The 18,162-nt window shown below is 32.6% G+C and overlaps 2 protein-coding genes across 4 annotated transcripts in view; one reads left to right on the forward strand and one right to left on the reverse strand.

Moving 5' to 3' along the window:
- The window catches only part of otu (ovarian tumor), a 54,337-nt gene extending 37,582 nt beyond the window's left edge, over positions 1 to 16,755 (forward strand). For all 3 annotated transcript variants that reach the window (XM_067783748.1, XM_067783749.1, XM_067783750.1), the window contains one exon: positions 13,361 to 16,755. In XM_067783748.1, coding sequence (XP_067639849.1) covers positions 13,361 to 13,519 — 159 coding nt within the window. In that variant the 3' untranslated portion in view covers positions 13,520 to 16,755. The remainder of the gene's footprint in view (positions 1 to 13,360) is intronic.
- Positions 14,278 to 18,162, reverse strand: part of Es2 (ess-2 splicing factor homolog) — a 174,993-nt gene continuing 171,108 nt past the window's right edge. The window contains exon 4 of the mRNA XM_067783753.1: positions 14,278 to 16,950. The gene's annotated coding sequence lies outside the window, so the exon portion shown is untranslated. The remainder of the gene's footprint in view (positions 16,951 to 18,162) is intronic.

Raw genomic sequence — 18,162 nt, forward strand, 5'->3', positions numbered from 1 at the left:
TTGATTGTATGCGCTAACGAGATCGATTTTTGAAAAAATTTGTTTGTTTGCAAATATGTGTGTTACATCTTGGATGTGAGGTAAGGGATATCGATCAGGAATTGTAACGGCATTTAAAGCACGATAATCACCGCAAAAACGCCATGTGCCGCCTTTTTTGGGTACTATGTGCAATGGGCTTGCCCAAGGACTTTTACTTGGTTGACAAATTCCCGCTTTTAGCATTGCTTCGAACTCAACTTTAGCTAGTTTAAGTTTTTCAGGGTTTAAACGACGTGCTCGTGAAAAAGTGGGACGACCCGTTGTAATAATTTGATGTTTTACCGTACTAGGTTTCAAATTATCACGTTTATTGAAGGTTGGAGGCAGAGTGAGATCTACAAATTCATTTATTATTTCGCTGAAATCAGATTTGCAATGAACCGAAGAGACTCTTTGATAATGTGTAAGATGAGAATTGCATTTAGTTCGTAAATTTGTATGAACATCGATCAATTGTTTATTTTTTATATCAACCAGCAATCCGTATTCATCAAGAAAATCAGCGCCAAGAATGGGTTTGGACACATTTGCTATCAAAAATGTCCAAATGAAATCACGTCTTAGTCCTAAATTGACATTGCAAGTAATGCTACCGAAAGTTTCTATGGGTGTGCCGTTTGCGGCGAAAAGTTTATAGGAATTTGGTTTATTTAATTTATTGAATAAATTTTTTGGCAAAATTGATAAGTCTGCGCCAGTGTCGACTAAAAATTTACGATGATTTGATTGATCAGTGACGAAGAGACGGCGAGTGAGATTTGATTCCACTTCGTGTACCGTCGGTGGCGAAGTGGTTTTTAGTTTTCCGAATTATCGTTTGAACTGCCTTCAGGTTTTTTGAACCGGCAAGATTGTTCACATTTGCGAGCAAGTGCCCCGAATTTGTAATGATAACGGCAATATGGATGTTTTCTATTTGATTTAGATCGAGAACGTCTGTTACTGTTGTTGTTTCGGTTGGGACTTTTACTTCGACTTGCCCTAAAGTCATTAAACGATTTTGTGAGTTCATCAATTTGTGCTTTTAATTGTGACAAAGAAGGGTTTATTTCCGTTTTGATTTCGGAGATTTGTTTCGAAGAAGTTAATTCCACTACTTTATCGGCCAGAGTGGCGCATGTGTTCAAATTATCGTTAGAAATGGCTACAACCGCTCTCACATTTTCGGGCAGACGATCGATCCAAAGTGATTTTAATGCTTCATCACTCATAGAACTTCGTGCTAAATCACGCATTTTACGCAATAAATGCGATGGTTTGTCATCACCGAGTTCGATTTCTGTTAACAAAACTTTTAATTTCTTTTGATCAGATGCTGTATATTCATTAATTAAACGCGCTTTTAATGTTTCATATTTTGTGCCGTCGTCCGGCGGATTACGAATCAAATCAGAAACCATTGACAAATATTGAGGATCGAGTGCAGCAATGACATGATTATATTTAGCGTTATCTCTAGTGATTCCACCGTTGGTAAATTGAGCTTCCATTTGAATAAAAAATAAATCCGGTTCATTTTTTACGAACGTCGGTGCCCTTATTGTAATTCTACTAATTTCAGGTAAAGGAAAATTGCTAGCGGTACTTACGTTTGATGCTGATTGTCCATTTGAATTGTTCGATTCGTCCATCTTGAATATCATCCGAAAGCTCTGGTTGAAATCGTCAAGATACTGGTTATCTTCCACTTCGGCTTCTGTTGGGCACGTTTCCCAAATCAATTTTTTGGATAATAATGTTTTTGTGTTGCAAACAATTTAATTTTGTTGCGCACAAGTGACGTAATGTGTGAATCAGCTGGTGAAATTTGTGCGTTTTTAATTTTTTGACTTTTGCAAAAAAGACGATTTTGATGCTTTAATGTTTTTGGTAAGTTTATTCCATTCCCGAGTCGATAAACGATGAGGGCAATGCGAATATGTATTTGCACCTTGTTCACTGTATTGTATTTGTTATATGTCGGGGTCACCAATGTGGGCTTCTTTGTCGGCAGAATTATTCCAACAAATGATGGTTTCTAATGAAACGCTTTATCGCTGCCGAATCAAGGAAACACACTGTATAACTTTATATAAATATTTCTTGATTTTATTCGCGGATGAACCACAGTGTTTGCGATTTAGTTTTTACAAATTTATGATGAATGCGTGCGCTTGTCACGGCCGCTCGAACAAAGAACAAAGTAAGAAAGAGTATAAAACTCATTTTGACATTTATCATTGAATGACATGTGAATCGTGTCGCGAAGTAAAATGACTCTCATTGACTATTGTAAAAAGGCTAGTTAGTAAACCGCCACATATTCAATAACACTAACAGTATTCCTGCCAAGATTCCAAGGGCTGTTGATTTCGCCTTGTAGAACTTTTTCATTTTCTTCTACTTAATATGGTAGTTGTCACACCCATTTTACAAAGTTTTTTCCAAAGTTATATTTTGCGTCAATAAACCAATCCAGTTACCATGTTTCATCCCTTTTTTCGTATTTGGTATAGAATTATGGCATTTTTTTAATTTTTCGTAATTTTCGATATCGATAAAGTGGGCGTGGTTATGGTCGGATTTCGGCCATTTTTTATACCAAGATAAAGTAAGTTCAGATAAGTACGTGGGCTAAGTTTAGTAAAGATATATCGGTTTTTGCTCAAGTTATTGTGTTAACGGCCGAGCGGAAGGACAGACGGTGGACTGTGTATAAAAACTGGGCGTGGCTTCCACCGATTTCGCCCATTTTCACAGAGAACAGTTAACGTCATAGAATCTATGCTCCTACCAAATTTCAAAAGGATTGGTAAATTTTTGTTCGACTTTTGAAATTTTCTTTTATTTTTGTATTTTGTTGCATCATATCATTACTGGAGTTGAATTTTGACTTAATTTACTTATATACAGTAAAGATATTAAATTTTTTGTTAAAATTTGAATTTAAAAAAAATTTTTTTTAAAAAGTGGGCGTGTTCTTCATCCAATTTTGCTAATTTTTATTTAGCACATATATAGTAATAGTAGTAACGTTCCTGCCAAATTTCTGATACCTTCAACGACTGCCAAATTACAGCTTGCAAAACTTTTAAATTACTTTCTTGTAAAAGTGGGCGGTGCCACGCCCATTGTCCAAAATCTTACTAATTTTCTATTCTGCGTCATAACGTCAACCCATCTACCAAGTTTCATCGCTTTAACCGCCTTTGGAAATAATTATCGCATTTTTTCGGTTTTTCGAAATTTTCGATATCGAAAAAGTGGGCGTGGTTATAGTCCGATATCGTTCATTTTAAATAGCGATCTGAGATGAGTGCTCAGGAACCCACATACCAAATTTCATCAAGATACCTCAAAATTTACTCAAGTTATCGTGTTAACGGACGGACGGACGGACGGACGGACATGGCTCAATCAAATTTTTTTTGGATCCTGATTATTTTGATATATGGAAGTCTATATCTATCTCGAGTCCTTTATATATGTACAACCAACCGTTATCCAATCAAACTTAATATACTCTGTGAGCTCTGCTCAACTGAGTATAAAAATCATTTACAACATTTCATGGTGTAAACGCGATAAACTCAAAGGAATGCAACCTTGCAAACAACAGCCGTCATTTTTATGTGTAAAAATTCTATGATACAACGAACGCTAACGCGGTTAGGCTGTTATCGGTAAGTGTTGCATACTTTTCTGCGAACTTGATTTTGTTTTACAGATTTTTGACGATGGAATTTTACCTAAGCGAAAGTTGGAATTTTATTTTAAAACATATTTAACCCACAGAGCAGAGATCTGCAATGAGTAGTTGTAATCTGAACGCGACATAGGCAAAGTCACAATAAAATATGATTTTAAGTTAGTTAACACTCGAATAGAAGAACTTGACTGTTCAAATTTGACTTCGAAGAAACCTTGTAATGTTGATGCATTAAAAGAAATGGATAGGATGAGAAACGTTACAAATAACTAAGTAAAGATTACACAACTAATTTAAACAATATTTTACCCTACTAAAAATAAAAAAAAAATATTTAAATTAAATTTAAGAAAAAAGCTTTTCTAAGAACAAGCTTCTATTAGTTGTTAATAAAACGAACTAAAAAGTAAAAAATAAAATTAAAGAAAAAAAAAAAACTTTTTTAAAAATAAGCTTTTATTATTGGATAATAAAATTAACTAAAAAGTAAAAAATAAATTGACTGTAAAGAAATATAACACTTTATAAGTTCTTTGTAACCTTTAATGATAATTAGGCTTCTTCGTCTGCGACAAAAAAATTCTATATTGTACATAATTATATATTTTTAACATTAAAACTTTACACCTAAATTATTAAATCTTACAGTTTATATCACAGTCCTAATTGTTCTAATAAAAGCGTGTTACATTGTGATAGCAAGAAAAGGAGATCCTAAATGTTCTTAATTATGCCAACAAAATTTAACACGCTTTTTATTAGAACAATTAGGACTGTGATATAAACTGTAAGATTTAATAATTTAGGTGTAGTTTTAATGTTAAAAATATATAATTATGTACATATAGAATTTTTTGTCGCAGACGAAGAAACCTAATTATCGTTAAAGGTTACAATGAACTTATAAAGTGTTATATTTCTTTACAGTCAATTTATTTTTTACTTTTTAGTTAATTTTATTAACCAATAATAAAAGTTATTTTTAAAAAAGGTTTTTTTTCTTTAATTTTATTATTTTAATAATTTTGGATGTATTGATATTGCAAAAAAAAATCACAACTTTCAAACAGATACAGAAACAGAGTACAGCAAGTTTCAGACTTATATAGTGCCTCAACCCCATACACCGCGATTACAATTCAATTTCAACTGAGATTCATAATTCAAACTGCGTAAAAATCGTTATCATTACGGACACCATTAAAATGCGGAATTATCAGATAATTCACCGGAAATACCAATTTATTAGTCTGAAATAAAACTTGAAATGTATGAATTAAGCGGGGGTTGCCCTTATTGCTTTAAATGTATGAGAAAAGGCTTTGAAGAGATTTACAAGGTATAAGCGAAGCAGCCGCCGCACAGTGCCATTTTTGCGAAAAATTAATAACTCACTGAAAAATGAATATATTTCATTCAAACCAAGAGTATATGTTTGTATGCCTTATAACCCCCTTCAGTGAGGATAGGCGAAGGGGTGATGGGGGGTTTGAGGGTTGGACCCCCTCCAAAAATTTCGAATTTACCCCAAAACCAAAACTTTATTATAGCCTTATCTCGTTTTTCTGTTCACAATTGAACATACCTATATTTAAATTTCTTATCTTCTTCAGGGCATGAAGTAAACTTTCCAAGAAAATTAACTTTGGCGTAATTCACTTGAATCCATCACATACGAAGCTTTGATAAAAAAAATCGAACTTTACTGCAGCATGCATCATACAATCCCTCTTCTCTATTTACTCCCTCCCTAAAACGATACACACGTGGTCTAAAACGGCTTTATCCTTTTGCTTTTGGGCACGTTCTGCAACCCACACTTCATACAACTCCCTCTTTGTGATGGTCATTATATCAATGGGGGGATCTACGGAGATGAAGAATCATTTGAGTTATATGCAATAATATTGAATTATTGTAGAAATTCAAAAATTATTGTAGTACAGCATGGTTCAAACTTTTGGCAGGCTTTTCTTTTCACGGTTTTATATATTTTCAGCACCAAAATAATACACATTAAAAAACTCATAATTTCGTAAAAAATACTCAACCAAAAAACTTTTGAACACTTGCAAAATAATATAATTACGTGTAGATTTTAAATAACCAAAACATAATTGTTTTTGTTTTTATCGGCCTATTGATAAATCATTCAAGATTCGAATCGAGCTCAAGGCCAGAACAATAATTTTTTTCTAATGATAATTATTGTTATTTTTTAATTTTTCTAAATTTGAAAAATTGTATTTTGTTTTTGGAATAGTAAGTAGAAAATTTTTCAGACAACCTGCCATAGCTGCGCAGATAGATCCATTTCGAAGGGTGCTAAGCCTTCATCGTCAGTACGCTTTAGGCATGCTGCGCTAACCATTTAGCTATACAGCGGTGGTTTGTTTGACTGGCAAATTTGCTACTTCTATTCCTTTTTACCAACTATATTTATTCAGTGTTGCGCCATCTGGTGCAAATCACTGATAATGCTGGATTTTTGTTTATTGTCAATTACTTGTTTTACATTCCCAAGTGCTCATGGTTTATTAACAATTGTTTTTGTTTTTATCGGCCTATTGATAAATCATTCAAGATTCGAATCGAGCTCAAGGCCAGAACAATAATTTTTTTCTAATGATAATTATTATTTTTTAATTTTTCTAAATTTGAAAAATTGTATTTTGTTTTTGGAATAGTAAGTAGAAAATTTTTCAGACAACCTGCCATAGCTGCGCAGATAGATCCATTTCGAAGGGTGCTAAGCCTTCATCGTCAGTACGCTTTAGGCATGCTGCGCTAACCATTTAGCTATACAGCGGTGGTTTGTTTGACTGGCAAATTTGCTACTTCTATTCCTTTTTACCAACTATATTTATTCAGTGTTGCGCCATCTGGTGCAAATCACTGATAATGCTGGATTTTTGTTTATTGTCAATTACTTGTTTTACATTCCCAAGTGCTCATGGTTTATTAACAATTGTTTTTGTTTTTATCGGCCTATTGATAAATCATTCAAGATTCGAATCGAGCTCAAGGCCAGAACAATAATTTTTTTCTAATGATAATTATTGTTATTTTTTAATTTTTCTAAATTTGAAAAATTGTATTTTGTTTTTGGAATAGTAAGTAGAAAATTTTTCAGACAACCTGCCATAGCTGCGCAGATAGATCCATTTCGAAGGGTGCTAAGCCTTCATCGTCAGTACGCTTTAGGCATGCTGCGCTAACCATTTAGCTATACAGCGGTGGTTTGTTTGACTGGCAAATTTGCTACTTCTATTCCTTTTTACCAACTATATTTATTCAGTGTTGCGCCATCTGGTGCAAATCACTGATAATGCTGGATTTTTGTTTATTGTCAATTACTTGTTTGACATTCCCAAGTGCTCATGGTTTATTAACAATTGTTTTTGTTTTTATCGGCCTATTGATAAATCGTTCAAGATTCGAATCGAGCTCAAGGCCAGAACAATAATTTTTTTCTAATGATAATTATTGTTATTTTTTAATTTTTCTAAATTTGAAAAATTGTATTTTGTTTTTGGAAGAGTAAGTAGAAAATTTTTCAGACAACCTGCCATAGCTGCGCAGACAGATCCATTTCGAAGGGTGCTAAGCCTTCATCGTCAGTACGCTTTAGGCATGCTGCGCTAACCATTTAGCTATACAGCGGTGGTTTGTTTGACTGGCAAATTTGCTACTTCTATTCCTTTTTACCAACTATATTTATTCAGTGTTGCGCCATCTGGTGCAAATCACTGATAATGCTGGATTTTTGTTTATTGTCAATTACTTGTTTGACATTCCCAAGTGCTCATGGTTTATTAACAATTGTTTTTGTTTTTATCGGCCTATTGATAAATCATTCAAGATTCGAATCGAGCTCAAGGCCAGAACAATAATTTTTTTCTAATGATAATTATTGTTATTTTTTAATTTTTCTAAATTTGAAAAATTGTATTTTGTTTTTGGAATAGTAAGTAGAAAATTTTTCAGACAACCTGCCATAGCTGCGCAGATAGATCCATTTCGAAGGGTGCTAAGCCTTCATCGTCAGTACGCTTTAGGCATGCTGCGCTAACCATTTAGCTATACAGCGGTGGTTTGTTTGACTGGCAAATTTGCTACTTCTATTCCTTTTTACCAACTATATTTATTCAGTGTTGCGCCATCTGGTGCAAATCACTGATAATGCTGGATTTTTGTTTATTGTCAATTACTTGTTTGACATTCCCAAGTGCTCATGGTTTATTAACAATTGTTTTTGTTTTTATCGGCCTATTGATAAATCATTCAAGATTCGAATCGAGCTCAAGGCCAGAACAATAATTTTTTTCTAATGATAATTATTGTTATTTTTTAATTTTTCTAAATTTGAAAAATTGTATTTTGTTTTTGGAATAGTAAGTAGAAAATTTTTCAGACAACCTGCCATAGCTGCGCAGATAGATCCATTTCGAAGGGTGCTAAGCCTTCATCGTCAGTACGCTTTAGGCATGCTGCGCTAACCATTTAGCTATACAGCGGTGGTTTGTTTGACTGGCAAATTTGCTACTTCTATTCCTTTTTACCAACTATATTTATTCAGTGTTGCGCCATCTGGTGCAAATCACTGATAATGCTGGATTTTTGTTTATTGTCAATTACTTGTTTGACATTCCCAAGTGCTCATGGTTTATTAACAATTGTTTTTGGTTTTATCGGCCTATTGATAGAAAAATTAAAAAATAACAATAATTATCATTAGAAAAAAATTATTGTTCAGGCCTTGAGCTCGATTCGAATCTTGAATGATTTATCAATAGGCCGATAAAAACAAAAACAATTGTTAATAAACCATGAGCACTTGGGAATGTCAAACAAGTAATTGACAATAAACAAAAATCCAGCATTATCAGTGATTTGCACCAGATGGCGCAACACTGAATAAATATAGTTGGTAAAAAGGAATAGAAGTAGCAAATTTGCCAGTCAAACAAACCACCGCTGTATAGCTAACTGGTTAGCGCAGCATGCCTAAAGCGTACTGACGATGAAGGCTTAGCACCCTTCGAAATGGATCTATCTGCGCAGCTATGGCAGGTTGTCTGAAAAATTTTCTACTTACTATTCCATAAACAAAATACAATTTTTCAAATTTAGAAAAATTAAAAAATAACAATAATTATCATTAGAAAAAAATTATTGTTCTGGCCTTGAGCTCGATTCGAATCTTGAATGATTTATCAATAGGCCGATAAAAACAAAAACAATTGTTAATAAACCATGAGCACTTGGGAATGTCAAACAAGTAATTGACAATAAACAAAAATCCAGCATTATCAGTGATTTGCACCAGATGGCGCAACACTGAATAAATATAGTTGGTAAAAAGGAATAGAAGTAGCAAATTTGCCAGTCAAACAAACCACCGCTGTATAGCTAAATGGTTAGCGCAGCATGCCTAAAGCGTACTGACGATGAAGGCTTAGCACCCTTCGAAATGGATCTATCTGCGCAGCTATGGCAGGTTGTCTGAAAAATTTTCTACTTACTATTCCAAAAACAAAATACAATTTTTCAAATTTAGAAAAATTAAAAAATAACAATAATTATCATTAGAAAAAAATTATTGTTCTGGCCTTGAGCTCGATTCGAATCTTGAATGATTTATCAATAGGCCGATAAAAACAAAAACAATTGTTAATAAACCATGAGCACTTGGGAATGTCAAACAAGTGATTGACAATAAACAAAAATCCAGCATTATCAGTGATTTGCACCAGATGGCGCAACACTGAATAAATATAGTTGGTAAAAAGGAATAGAAGTAGCAAATTTGCCAGTCAAACAAACCACCGCTGTATAGCTAAATGGTTAGCGCAGCATGCTTAAAGCGTACTGACGATGAAGGCTTAGCACCCTTCGAAATGGATCTATCTGCGCAGCTATGGCAGGTTGTCTGAAAAATTTTCTACTTACTATTCCAAAAACAAAATACAATTTTTCAAATTTAGAAAAATTAAAAAATAACAATAATTATCATTAGAAAAAAATTATTGTTCTGGCCTTGAGCTCGATTCGAATCTTGAATGATTTATCAATAGGCCGATAAAAACAAAAACAATTGTTAATAAACCATGAGCACTTGGGAATGTCAAACAAGTAATTGACAATAAACAAAAATCCAGCATTATCAGTGATTTGCACCAGATGGCGCAACACTGAATAAATATAGTTGGTAAAAAGGAATAGAAGTAGCAAATTTGCCAGTCAAACAAACCACCGCTGTATAGCTAAATGGTTAGCGCAGCATGCCTAAAGCGTACTGACGATGAAGGCTTAGCACCCTTCGAAATGGATCTATCTGCGCAGCTATGGCAGGTTGTCTGAAAAATTTTCTACTTACTATTCCAAAAACAAAATACAATTTTTCAAATTTAGAAAAATTAAAAAATAACAATAATTATCATTAGAAAAAAATTATTGTTCTGGCCTTGAGCTCGATTCGAATCTTGAATGATTTATCAATAGGCCGATAAAAACAAAAACAATTGTTAATAAACCATGAGCACTTGGGAATGTCAAACAAGTAATTGACAATAAACAAAAATCCAGCATTATCAGTGATTTGCACCAGATGGCGCAACACTGAATAAATATAGTTGGTAAAAAGGAATAGAAGTAGCAAATTTGCCAGTCAAACAAACCACCGCTGTATAGCTAAATGGTTAGCGCAGCATGCCTAAAGCGTACTGACGATGAAGGCTTAGCACCCTTCGAAATGGATCTATCTGCGCAGCTATGGCAGGTTGTCTGAAAAATTTTCTACTTACTATTCCAAAAACAAAATACAATTTTTCAAATTTAGAAAAATTAAAAAATAACAATAATTATCATTAGAAAAAAATTATTGTTCTGGCCTTGAGCTCGATTCGAATCTTGAATGATTTATCAATAGGCCGATAAAAACAAAAACAATTGTTAATAAACCATGAGCACTTGGGAATGTCAAACAAGTAATTGACAATAAACAAAAATCCAGCATTATCAGTGATTTGCACCAGATGGCGCAACACTGAATAAATATAGTTGGTAAAAAGGAATAGAAGTAGCAAATTTGCCAGTCAAACAAACCACCGCTGTATAGCTAAATGGTTAGCGCAGCATGCCTAAAGCGTACTGACGATGAAGGCTTAGCACCCTTCGAAATGGATCTATCTGCGCAGCTATGGCAGGTTGTCTGAAAAATTTTCTACTTACTATTCCAAAAACAAAATACAATTTTTCAAATTTAGAAAAATTAAAAAATAACAATAAAAAATAACCAAAACATATTTTAGCTTTTGTTTCACCACAAAGTTTTATTTAATTTTAAACCACGCGTTATTTCACTCAGACCTGTTAAATTTGAATAAGCATTAGTAATCAATTAATTAGATGCCTATTTTAATGGCCAATGATTATTTCAATTGTTTTCCGGAAGATTAAGCATCGGATCTCTTCCAATCCAAAAACATTTTATTCCTTCGTCAACTCCAAAAGAAAAATTAAAGGGTTTCCTTCTGTAATGAAGTATAACGATCGGATTTCTAGTATTGACTCCGAGATTGCAAATATGTTTGCTGACTTTTTTAAATCCAATTACTCGACTATCCCTGACTCCCCTCCGGTGGATTATCAATACATGTTACCTACGCTTAACTCAGTAGGTATCCCATATATTCATACAGATGAGGTACTAAGGCATCTGGAAAGTCTGAAAATTTCCTACTCCAGTGGACCTGATGAAATACCATCTGTTGTGCTGGGAACTTGCGCTCAATTTCTTTGTCAACCCCTTACCTGCTTATTTAATGCCTCTTTTGATTACTTTTGATTATTTTTGATTTTTTCGATTATTTTATTTATTTTTTTGATTTCTTTTGATTTTTTTTTTTTGATTATTTTTCCGCTTTGTTGAAAGAAAAATTCTCGTTTGTTGCATGCACGGGATAATTTCTACATACAAGTACATTTTAGGATGCAATAGTAAATCGTGAGCGCTTACCGAGGCGAATATATGTATACATACATGCAACATATAGGGCGAATGGTATATGAGCATTGATCTAAACAAAAAACCAAAGCTTTCATTTAGCAACAATCCTTTATGGTTTCATCCTTAAGTCTAGCGAATTTTGTTATATCCAAAATAAATATATCCAAAAATTATCAAAAAAAAAAATCAAAAAAAAAAATCAAAAAAAAAAATCAAAAATAATCAATTACTTTTGATTATTTTTGATTTTTGATTCCTTTTGATTATTCTTGATTTTTTTGATTTTTTTCAATAATCGTAAAAAATCATGATTTTTTTTTTTTTTTTTTGATTATTTAAACAATTGAAAAGTAATCATTAGAAATATAAAATAATGGGAAGTAATCATTAAATGGCGTTAAAGAAAATAATCAATGGAACGGCTAATCATTACCATTAGTAATCATTATTTAACAGGGGGCCTACTCTGTATTGCGATGCGAAAGAAAAAATACGCGAAATCGCAAAATCGGTACTCTGTATCTTGACATTCGCATGTATATTTTGACTTTCGCATTCACATTTTGCCCATTCGCAATTTTTCTCCCTTTTCGCATTGCCGGCACTCTGTAAAGCGAAAGCGAATGTCAAACAGCATTCATTTTCGCATTTTTCTTGCTACAAGTAATAGGCATTCGCATTGTTCAAATATGTAAGTATTATTTGACGATTTTATAAATTGATATCTTTATATTCATTTAAAAATATATAGGACAACTCAAAAAATAAAACAAACACAAAAGCAACAATTTGTAATCCTAGTGGACTTAAAATACATAAATAAATAACAATTAAATCGAAACCACTTTTTTATAAAGCATTTCTATTGGAAATCATGTCATTTTTTATTTGTTCTCTGATACAACTAGCAATATTTCCCATTCTATGATTTTCCACGTTTTCTGTATTTATCACGTTCACTTCTTCCAGTTCAATTTCTGAACTGGGAGGATTTCTTCATTTAAATCAATCCTTTCTTCATTTAAATCGTTCCATAATGCTACAGAATCCTTTTTTTAATTTGTTCAACAAAAATTAATCGTTTGCCGAAATTGTAATCGCCTTGTTTCTTTTGTTCTCTTTCTTTGAGTTTGGTCAGTGATGCATACTCAAGCAAAAAATTTGCGAAAAATAAAAAAGCGACATTGTTAGCGATGCGATAGCGCTACAGAGTTCCAATTACCTTTCGCATCGCAATTTATTTTCGCATCGCACTGCCTTTCGCATCGCAATACAGAGTAGGCCCCCAGGTCTGATTTCACTTCTGTAAATTGTACTACTTAGCGCGTCATCAACAACTCACAGTTTCAATGAAGAACAATAATTATAAGAAATGATAATAACCGTTATATACTGTGGACATTTTAAAAACAAACTGCATTCAAATAAAAAAAAAAATGACTTTAAAATTTTTACTTTTTCGCGTCTAAACCAAGCAAAAATGCCACTGTGCGTCGCCTTGTGCGTCCTAATGTCACGTTGTTTAAATTTTTCCAAAATTATTGAAAGAACTAGAAATAGTTTACAACTTCAAGTTCGTAGATTTATATATTAATTTTATTTTCATCATCTAATTATAGGGCTACTGGTGCCAGCCATCGAACGGTTTGTTGCCTTTGCCCACATCCACGCCTCAAACTAACGGTTCAGCCGTTTGTGTTCCAGCTTCAAACTCTAGCGTAACTGCCAAAAATACGAACTCAAACACAGGAACAACACGCTCACGTGAAAACAAATAAAGAAAATTAATTAGATAAAAACATTTAATAATATTTACATGTTTTAAAATTTTAAACAAAAATATTGGCCTTAACAACATAAATTTTGTACTTACCAAATAATAAGTATCTGAAAGTACGCTTGGCGATAAATGTTACAAAAAATAATTGTATATAACAAAGAAAAGTATGCATCTCACTAATAAGAGTAGTAATGTTTAATAAAACAAATTCGTTAAAGATCACATTAATATTATTTTCGTTACAAAAAGCTGTAGCTAATGAAAGACGCTTTCATTGCAAAAGCGACGAGTATATTGTTGTTGTTGTTGGACAGTGACTACGTGCAAAGTCTAAAAGAACGCTCACGTAGTTGTAACTGAAGAACAGTAAAATATGACTTGCATGCTTGTAGTTCTTGCACTGAACTCGTCAAATTTATTTGGAGTGTTGATCACTAAAACTAATGTTGATCTAAAAAAGCGTTTTGTTATAATCGAAAAATATTAAATACCACAGTAACTGTGTACGTATGCGTTTGTATGTGGTTGTAAATTGCTTTCGATTAGTGCTAATATTTACGAAAAACAGCTCTATCGATATCATAAAAACTAATAATACTGTCAAAACTCTCGCAGCGCATAGCAAATCGATTTCGAGTTTATGTGCAGCAGCTTTGTAATCGAAATTTCATATATAATACGTAAATATTTTTTGTCGTTTTTATACAAGTATAAATCTAAATATATTATTTTATTCATAAAAGCACATAACACCACAAAGCTATCACTATATTAATTTATTGATACATATATAAAACAATACATATATGTATGTGAAGATGTATACAAACTTATAACGAAAGCAAAAGATTCGAAAGATGTCCACAATTTTAACAAAGTAATTAAAAAAAAACAATTGATAAAAATGTAAAATCGTTTTTTTTTATCTAAACTACTCACACTCTTACGCATAAACTAAAAAAAAAAAAAATGTTTACATTTCGGCGTCTGAGTGAAAAAACTCTTTAACTTGAGCCGGTTGGTTCGAAAACGCCATATCTCAAAGTTAGGTTGAAGAACGTGCTGTATCAAAGTTAGCTTCAAGAAGTAGATTACCTTGAAGAAAGCTTCATCTAAGAATATGTTTCAAGACCGCCCGATATTACTCGAATTCTGAAATATACAGTTGTGCACAGGAAAATATCAGCAAAAAATATTTACGTATTTTATCAGATATATTCTTGTTTAAATCATTTTTGTTAATTTTAGAAAAAACTTGAATTAACTTAACCAAAACTATCCAAAAACAGTTTCAAAAATCTGTTCGAAAATTCGAGAAGATTTAGTTGGTAAATTTTAGAGTATGCAGTACAGTAAATTTTTAGTCTAGCAAAGTTCAGGTACTAAAATTCATAATTGTCATTGCTTTTAAAGAATTTTTTTGCAGTGTTTTAGATTTTCCTCTATATATATTAGGGTGGGTCGATTTGTATGAACGAAAATTAACCTATATCGCGCCATTGATTTTTCGATAGGATTTGGGCACAGGAAAAAAGTTCCACTACGCATACCCAAAAAAATAATTTTTGAGACTGGAAAATTTCATTTTTTCGACTTTGAGTTTTAAGGTTTTTTTCATGACCTACTAAAAAAAATTTTACAATCAAATGAAAATTTTTTTAGTAGGTCATGAAAAAAACCTTAAAAATCAAAGTCTAAAAAAGTCAAAAAACTGAAATTTCGCAGGCTCGAAAATTATTTTTTTTCGGTACGCGTGGTGGAACTTTTTTTCCTGAGCCCAAATCCTATCGAAAAATCGATGGCGCGATATCGGTTAATAAATCGACTCAGTCTAATATATATACATATATATATAAAAAAAACTATATATACATGAAGGATAATCTAAAACAGCCTTTGGATAAACATTTTTTAAAAAATCAATGCGATTTTTAGCAGACTTCAGTTTTTTTTACTTTGTTAAACTAAAATTTATTAAACTGGAAAATTGCGTTTTAAACAAATTTTGCAAAAATTGTTTGCATAGTTTTCATTATAATATCTAGAAAATTAATAGCAGAAAATAACAGATAAAAGCGTAAACATTTTTGCTGCCGTATATTTAGTGCTCTGAGGTATAACAAAAAATTGGGACAGAGCATTCTTCAACCGCATCTTGGTATGACGTTTTCGAACCAATGCATAAGGAAAGTTTAAAGAAATAATTCTCATAATCAAATAACGTGGCAAACGAAAAAAGCTGGAGTAGTGATCCATGGCTGACCTAAACAAGTATATGAAATTTTCTATTCGAACTTAAGAACCATATTCAAAATACCCTAAAAATATTACTCAAATTTATTCAAACAATTTTCGACGCTGCATGCAGTTTTATAGCTCAAGTGACTTTAAGTTGCATTTCGTTGCACTAAAAATTAATGAGCTATGAAGCTGAATACTTAAATTTTTAAAATTATTTGTAAGTTTTGGAGTTTGGAGGAATTGCCTTCAAGTGTTCTCCTTAAAAATTCGTATTGAGTTAACTAAGATTTCTAAAAGTCTAAATAATTTAATAATGCTATTAAATTGACAACATATTTCGAAAAAATTTTGTACTCATATTTTTGAGTTTTTCACAGTTTTTCTTTTCTAAAAAAAATCTTTCATTATTATGTTGTAACGCTTGATGTAGGTTATCTGCAATGATTTTGAAATACTTGTTTAGCTGGTCTCGTTGACGAGATATTTGCTTTTGACAGAAAATTTTTCAAACTTCCCCAATATGCGCCAATCGAGTAAAGACGTTCATTCGCTTATCCTCTGACACTTGAAAAATGTATAGTATTTAAGCTCATTTTCATATATACAATTATATGTAAATCATTCAATTTTTTTAAATTTATTTATGTGTACATCATTCAGCAAATCCTGCGCATATCTTTTTTGTGAGTGTTGTAAATTTTGCACATTTTACTTTCGATTTAAAAATAAATCTTTATGCGATTTAGACACATGCTAAGTAATCGTTTATAAACTTCTAAAATATATACATACTAAATGTTTAACAACAAAAAACCAAAACCAAACAGCTTATCTATTTTTACTCATTAAATCATTCAATATTATCGATACATACATAAATACAAAATCATCATAATCTAATTATGTTAGCTATAGTTATATTGATAGTTTTTTAACATTTTGTAATGTATTAAAAACAAACAAAAAAGATAAAAATAAAAATAAAAACATGTACTACGTTTTTGAACGTAAATTTGCCTTACTAAATGGTAATGAATTCATTATGTTGAGTATAAGATCGATGATACTTGATGTCTTTCCGATATATTGGCGTTTGTTGCGTTTCATTGTTAGTGTTGATTCGTTTTCCTCTAGCTTAAACTCTAATAAATTTTGCTGGTTTGCGCCAACCACAGCAGCGGCGTTAGGCTGAAAAAAAAAAAAATTATTTAAAAAAAAATTTAAAATATCTACTCTTCTTGCCGGCCGCGAAGGAATAGAGTGATATCACCTTGAATAAAATTGTGGATTAATCTGCAAGTAGGTAGCGAACGAAGCGAAATTTTGTCCTGTTCAAGATATAAAAAAAATAAAAGGTAAGGCGCGATAACCTCCGAAGAGATTTTAGGCCAAGCGTCTCTTCCAAATTGCGTCGTGAACCTTTCTTACAAATTGACGGGACGAAACCTACTTGTTTTATGCCGACTCCGAACGGCATCTGCGAGGCAGATGAGTTTTCACTGAGAGCTTTTCATGGCAGAAATACACTCGGAGTGCTTGCCAAACTCTGCCGAGGGGCGACCTTTTTCTTCTATTTGAAAAACCTTATTTCTAAAATTTTGATGTTGCTTTGCCCGGGGTGTGAACCAGAGAACTGCAAAAATCACAATTTTCTTGATTTAATCAAACACTAAAACTTGCATTCACATTCAATCATGCGAATAAACTCATAATTGAATAAACTCGGCATCTGTCTTTACTAGACTCCGTTAGCATGATTGGGATCGAATGACCGAACAGGTTTTGCGTACGATTGTATTGATCAAACGATGGCAAGCGGATTATAAAATCAAAGCACGAGAATTAGTATCGTTTAGTTGGGCAAACAAACAGAATCGTAAGCAATGTTTATATGTATGATTATATGTCGCCGTGACGTAAGGGCAGAAGAATCATGCAAATATTCAGACGCATGGAGTTTTCATATTTGCCTTTTCATTCCGATGAATGTAATCGCTGGTGAGGCAAACGAGCAAACGCCTGAATTGATTATATTCACGCATGCAATAAGTTGGTTGATTTTAAATCAATGTCGATTATGTTCGTTCAAGCAAGTTAGATCATTGAACACGATCATGTTGCCGAATGTAATCGAACGTTGTTGTGTTCGATTTTTGCTGTTCTCTGGTGTGAACCCAGGGCATTCGGGGTGGTAGGCGGAGCACGCTACCATCACACCACGGTGGCCACCCTGTTCAAGAGACATACACAAAAACAAGTAAGGAAGGCTAAGATCGGGTGTAACCGAACATTACATACTCGGCTGAGATCTTTGGAGACAAAATAAGGGAAAATCACCATGCAGGAAAATGAACCTAGAGTAACCCTGGAATGTGTTTGTATGACATGGCTATCAAATTA

Source organism: Eurosta solidaginis, chromosome 4, assembly GCF_040869045.1.
Source record: "Eurosta solidaginis isolate ZX-2024a chromosome 4, ASM4086904v1, whole genome shotgun sequence".
Lineage (NCBI taxonomy): Eukaryota > Metazoa > Arthropoda > Insecta > Diptera > Tephritidae > Eurosta > Eurosta solidaginis.